General features: G+C 35.9%; 1 protein-coding gene across 1 annotated transcript; it reads left to right on the top strand.

Moving 5' to 3' along the window:
- The first annotated feature begins 6,708 nt into the window (after positions 1-6,708).
- On the top strand, positions 6,709-7,116 carry LOC139127967 (putative nuclease HARBI1). Its single transcript, XM_070693816.1, has one exon. The coding sequence runs from the start codon at positions 6,709-6,711 to the stop codon at positions 7,114-7,116; it is 408 nt and encodes a 135-aa protein (XP_070549917.1).
- The last annotated feature ends 148 nt before the right edge of the window (positions 7,117-7,264 follow it).

Below are 7,264 nucleotides of genomic sequence, written 5' to 3'. Positions count from 1 at the left end.
TCTGATTTTTATACGACCTTTGACCTTCCCTATACCTATACAGCTATACAAAGGCTTATTCTGGCCAAAGTAAGAGCCCCAACAGGCTAGTATCTATTGAACATTGATCACTGGGGGACCACATTTCACACCAAAGTTTTGGGGATGCAAACTGTCCTTTTTAGACAAAATGTCACATGACCAATTATATTTTGCCTTCTTTATAATGCACATATCTAATTCTAGGCAAGCCAATAGAGCTGGCGGTCTGATTTTTGGTATATAGGTATACTTATGGGAGCAAAGTTTTTCAACAAAATGTCACATGACGAGCCACTTCCTGTACCTCATTAATTATACATATACCTAATTCTGGGCTTAATAATAGAACTAGAGGTCTGATTTTTGGTAAACAGGGATAACTATGGGATACATTTTTTTTTACCAAATATCACGTGACCTCCACGACCTTTGACCCCAAATATACATATATGTCTATAACTCAGTAACCATAAGTGCAACATCCTTCATATTTGGTATGATGGGACACCTTATGACGACACATCTTGTATCTCATTAAATATGCACATATCTAATTCTGGGCAAGCAAATAGAGCTAGAGGTCTGATTTATGGTATATAGGGATAACTAAGGGATACAATTTTTTTGACATGATGTCATGTGACCTTGATGACCTTTCACCTCAAATATACATATTTGTCCGTTACTCATTAACCACAAGTGCAATACCCTTAATATTTGGTGGAATATGACATCATAGGACGACACTTCCTGAACCTCATTAATTATGCACATATCTAATTCTGGGCAAACAAATAAAGCTAGAGGTCTGATTATTGGTATATAAGGATAACTCTTGGTTACAATTTTTTTGACAAAATGTCACATGACCTTGATGACCTTTGATCTCGTTTTAACAAATACTACCATAGCCTTTCGTCTTTTTGCCTATCTATTCCTCTATGCCCCTGTGCACCGAGATGTCTCGAAACTCGGTCATTTCTGCTTTGCAGCTATATTTATTATTGTTCCGCCACCTTTTCATGCTTGCCATTTGAACACCCTTATACCAAATGACTTCCGATTTGGCACATAGGTAAAACTCAAAAACTGTATTTTTCTATTTCGTTACCATGGCAACAGGTCACATGACCTGCCGTCAATCTAAAATTTAAACTTTTAAATCCTTCTCATTTGCATAAATATTCATCTATCAAAATTCCGCGAGGTCATTTTGTAGACCATATTAGCCATGCTCCTTCATGCCAAAAATCAAGGTCACAGGTCTTGCTGATTATGAGGAGAAGATTTTTAAAGTATTATTTTTTTCATTTTTCTATGACCTTTGACCTTCCCTATACCTATGCAGCTATGCTATAGCAAAGGCTTATTCTGGCCTGTGTAAGAGTCCTAACGAGCTATTGTCTATTGAACATTGACCAGTGGGGACAACATTTCACACCAAAATTTTGGGGATGCAAACTCTTCTTTTTTGACAAGATGTCAAATGACCAACTATATTTTGCCTTATTTATTATGCACATATCTAATTCTAAGCAAGCCAATAGAGCTGGAGGTCTGATTTTTGGTATATAGGGATGACTATTGGATACAATTTTTTTGACAAAATGTCACATGACCTCGATGACCTTTGACCTCGAATATACATATATGTCCATAACTAAGTAACCATTAGTGCTACATCCTTCAAATTTGGTATGATGGGACACCTTATGACGATACATCCTGTACCTCATTAATTATGTGCATATCTAATTTTGGGCAAGCAAAAAGAGCCGGAGGTCTGATTTTTGGAATATGTCACATGTCACATGTCACATGACCTCGATGACCTTTGACCTCAAATATACATATTTGTCCTTAACTCAGTAACGACAAGGGCTACACCCTTCATATTTGGTATGATGGGACACATATTTAATTCTGGGCAAGCCCAATGAGCTGGAGGTCTGATTTTTGGTATATAGGGATAACTATGGAATATATTTTTTTTGACAAAATGTCACATGACCTCGATGACCTTGACCTCAAATATACATTTTTGTCCATAATTCAGTAACCACAAGGGCTACACCATTCATATTTGGTATGGTGGGAGACCTCATGACGCCACAAACTGTTCCTCATTGATTATGCACATATCTAATTCTCGGCAAGCAAAGAGAGCTAGAGGTCTGATTTTTCTTATATATGGATAACTATTGGATACAATTTTTTTGACAAAATGTCACGTGAGCTAGTTGACCTTTGACCTCAAAAATAAGTTCTTACTAATAAATCAGTAACCAAAAGAGATATATAGTTTATACTTGGTAGGATAGAGACAATGATGCCATATTCTGAACCTTTTCAATTATGCGCCTAATTATTTGCTTTACAGTACAGGTTAATATATCATTCTTTATAATGTTATAACTATGTAACCATTTGCTCATTTTCTCGAAACCCTTCATCGCTGCTTTGCAGCTATATTTATTATTCTTTTTCTTCTTCCGTCCTCTACATGCAACCGCCATGCGAACACTGTTGTACCTAGAGACTTCAAATTTGGCACATAGGTAAAACTCCTCACATGTAATTTTTTGATTCTTTACCATAACAATTGGTCAGGTGACCATGCAGCCATATTGAAAATAAACTTTGAAATAAACGTTCATGTGCATAAAAATTAAACAATTGAAATTTTTTCAACAACTTTTGTAGACCATAGACCTACGCTCCTTCATGCCAAATATCAAAGTCATAGGCACTGCCAATTTTGAGAAGGAGATTTTTAAAGTATTATTTTTCTGATTTTTCATTGACCTTTGACCTCCCCTATACCTATGCAGCAAAGCTATGGCAATGGCTTATTCTGGCCTATGTTAAAGTCCAGCGTCTATTCGACAATGACAAGTAGGGGACCAATTGCACTCCACAGTTTTTGGGATACCACTTGAACTTTGACCTTGGCATATTCCTGCAACTCATTTATTATGCGCATATCCTATTCTGGGTTTCCCACTGAAGCTATAGGTCTGATTTTTGGTACATACCGCAAACTATGGGAGCAAAGTTTTTTAACAAAATGTCACATGACCAGCCACTTCCTATACCTTATCAATTATGCATATACCTAGTTCTGGGCATAAAAATAAGGCTGGAGGTCTGATTTTTGGTATATAGGGATAACTATGAGATACAATTTCTTTAAAAAAATATCACATGACCTGGATGACCTCTGACCCCAAATATACATATATATCCATAACTTAGTTACCACAAGTGCCACTCCCTTCATATTTGGTATGGTGGGATGACTTATGACGACATATCCTGTACCTCATTAATTATGCACATATCTAATTCTGAGGAGGCCGATAGAGCTAGACGTCTGATTTTTTATACATAGGGTTAACAATTGGATACACTGTTTTTTACAAAATGTCATGTGACCTCAATGACCTTTGACCTCAAATATACATATTTGTTCATAACTCAGTAACCACAAGTACTACATCTTTCATATTTGGTATGATGGGAGACCTTATGACGACATCCTGTACCTCAGTAATTATGCACATGTCTAATTCTGAGGAGGCTGATAGAGCTAGACGTCTGATTTTTTATACATAGGGTTAACAATTGGATACAATGATTTTTACAAAATGTCACGTAACATCGACGACCTTTGACCTCGAATATACACCCTTCATATTTGGTATGATGGGAGACCTTATGACGACATATCCTTCACCTCATTAACTCTTCACATATCTAATTCCAGGGCAAGCCAATGGAGCTTTAGGTCTGATATTTGGTGTATAGGGATAACCATGGAATGTAATTTTTTTGGCAAAATATCACGTGACCTTGATGACCTTGGACCTCAAATATACATATATGTCTATAACTCAGTAACCAAAAGGGCTACACCCTTTATATTTGGTATGATGGGACACCTTATGACGACATATCCTGTACTTCATTAATTATGCACATATCTAATTTTTTGTAAGCCAATGGAGCTTGAGGTCTGATTTTTGGTAGATAGGGATAACTATGACATTCAATTCTTTTAACAAAATGGCAAATCACCTTGATGACCTTTGACTTCGATTTCACAAATACTACCATAGCCCTCCCTCTTATTGCATATATATTTCTCTATTGCCGCTGTTGACCAAAATGTCTCGAAACCCGGTCATTGCTGCTTTGCAGCAATATTTATTATTATTATTATTATTATTTATTGCTAATGTTGCCTTTCTTAGTTTTTCTTGTCCGACATTTAACTTCGTTCGCATTTCACATGACTTTTGGAAAAGTTTGTACATTTTTGTCTTTATTTACTTTTCTAACGAGAGATTGGTAGTACTGCAGTGGTATACCTTATGGCTTCTGCCTGTATATGACCATTGAAATTGTCGTACTTTAGGTAGGGAAGATATTCAGCTGTTTATTGGGCACTTGTCACATTCTGCCCCCTTAGAGTCAGTCAATTTCACGAACCTAAGGGCGCGTTTGGGTGCACTCTTCTTGCGATTGGAATCATGCCCTCATCGTTGCAATACGATACATGTTCTCGTTACGTTCGCACAAACGAAAGCAACTTTGTTCTCCAATATGGCGGCGCCTGTAATGATCGGCGACGATATTACGAGCGTGCGAGCGTAGCACTTTTTAATTTTCTTGAAGAAATTCTTCAGGATGATGTTATTTTTGACATCAACGGTCGCACAGTACCAATGGTGATAGCTCTTTACTTTAATAGGAGAGAGAACGTTCCCAAAATTATTGATTACGCTGAAACCGTAATTCCTTCCTACAACCTTGATGATTTCCGGCAACATTTTCGCCTATGCAGGACGACTTTTGAGATAGTTTCTTAAAGCGTCGCTCCACTTTTAACTCTGGCAAATAATGGAGGTCACCTACCAGTAGAGCCAACCAAGCAGTTTCTAATTTTTATTTGGTACATAAGTAACAGGTCTTGTATGCGAGACGTTGCTGAACGCTTTGGCGTTTCAAAGTATACCATCCACTTTTGTTGCCAGAGGGTAATGGATGTTTTGTTAACTTTAAAGGTAAGTAGGATAAACGTGTAAACCACTTCTTGAAATATAAATGAAGTAATTTGGTGAAATGCAATTGAAATATGAAAAAAAATAGCGGTTGTTAGTTTCTTGTTTTATTGCTATTTCTGGTATTTTTCACATAGTGAAGCCATGCTTAAGGTGACCCACAAGGTACTCAGAAGGCATTAATGTTAATAAAGAAATATGAAAATTATTATCATTATTATTATTATTATTATCAAAGAAATATCACCAATACCATCATCATCATGCAGCACCATTGGCAATGTTGAAAATCCTACCAAAGTTTGTCCGCCTCATCTAAAGTACCCTTCACTATTTAACTATAGTTATAATAGGGTAGATAGTACATGTACTTTAGATGAGGCGGACGAACTTTGGTAGGATTTTCAACACTGCCAGTGGTGCTGCATGATGATGATGATATTGGTGATTGCAATTTTCATATTTCTTGAATAATAATAATAATAATAATAATAATAATAATAGTAATAATAATAATAATAATAATTTTATATTTCTTTTAATAACAATAATTTTCTTATTTCTTTACTAACATTAATGCCTGTGGGTGACCTAGTATACTGTAAAATACTGTATTTTTCACTTTGAACTTATTTTCATTATTTTTGCTTGACTCACTTTTCCACTAAAGTAAAATCCAAGTGACAATATTCATATTTCCCATTGATTACACATAGACTGACAAGGAAGAGTGAAAATAAAATCACAGTGATGTCCAGAATTTTTTTTCAGCAAAAATAAATTTCAGTGAAACACAGTACACTACAGTATATGGCAATGGAAAAAATAACGTTTTATTTTTGTGTTGTCCTTGGTAATTACTACTCATTGTGATTTTTATAACTTTTTCTTTGTATTTTTTAATACGTTGTATGTGTAAGGCATTAACTATATTTTTCCTCAGATGTTTTTGCCAAAATAAATTAAATAAATCATAATTTTACAATTTTGTATAATGTATTCAACCCATTTTCCTTTCCAAACCCTTAAAAATATATTGAAATTACCAGTATTGAACTGAACATACACATATAGTTTTTACGTTTCAATAACACGGGACATGGTTATTTTTTATAGAATATACAGGTTATCAATGCGGTGATTCTCCATGTTACCTGTTTTTTTTTACAGTCTTGACACATGTGTTTTTTTAACACCAAAGTAGGTTATTTACCACTTTGGATAGAGATATAGTGATGTGCCAAAGTAATCCCAAGCCAAACTGTGTTTACTTACTTAAGAGTTGAGAGGTGAAATAGAAGATAACACAGCAGGGCAGCTTTAGCTTGATGCCCTGCTGCGTTATTTTCTATTTCACCTATCAACTTGCAGTAAGGAAACAGTTTGGCCTAGGAAGTTACTTTGCTACATTGGCCAAATTGGTAGGTAACCTTCTTTGGTGTTACAAAAAGCCCCACAACCCTTGGGATGCGCCAAGTGCAGTGAAATCAAATAATTGAATAATCCATTTGGTGGAATGCCTCAGGTTTCTTAACATCATGCATCTGTGTATTTACTGATAACTTTGTTTTCTTTTGTATTATTTTGACAGAATAAGATCGTTGAATGGCCAGACAATGACAGGATGATTGATATTGCCACATCTATCCGGCGACAGAAGAGAGTGCCAGGAGTAGTTGGAGTGATTGATGGCACTCATATCAGGATCACAAATCTACCAGGTCAAGATGGTGATTTCATCAACAGGAAAGGCTACCCATCAGTACAACTTCAGCTAGTAGTTGATGATCATATGATCATCAATGATGCTTTTGTTGGCTGGCCAGGTTCAACTCATGATGCTCGTGTGCTTCGTAATTCTGAATTTTACACTTCAGCAGCCCAACGTATACCAGAAGGGATGTACATAATAGGGGACAGTGCTTATCCATTACAACCATGGCTGATGACACCATTTAGAGATATGGGTAACTTGCCACAAGCACAGAGACACTACAACAGAGTAATAAGTTCTACGCGTCAAAGTTGTTGAAAGGGCTATAGGTCATATAAAGGGATGTTTTCGTAGGCTGCAAGAAATAAGCAGCCCCCATATTTCTACTGTGTGTAAAATGGTCATGTGTGCATGTATTTTACATAATTTTTGCGTAATGACAGATGATGATATTGAAACATACATC

Source organism: Ptychodera flava, unplaced genomic scaffold (assembly GCF_041260155.1).
Source record: "Ptychodera flava strain L36383 unplaced genomic scaffold, AS_Pfla_20210202 Scaffold_40__1_contigs__length_1388640_pilon, whole genome shotgun sequence".
Classification (NCBI taxonomy): domain Eukaryota; kingdom Metazoa; phylum Hemichordata; class Enteropneusta; family Ptychoderidae; genus Ptychodera; species Ptychodera flava.
Note: the sequence above shows the minus strand (reverse complement) of the source record. Positions and strands in the feature narration are given on the sequence as shown.

Bases quoted from the DNA above. Each gene is read 5' to 3' on its own strand.
- LOC139127967 (XM_070693816.1), top strand. From the start codon at position 6,709: ATGATTGATATTGCCACATCTATCCGGCGACAGAAGAGAGTGCCAGGA.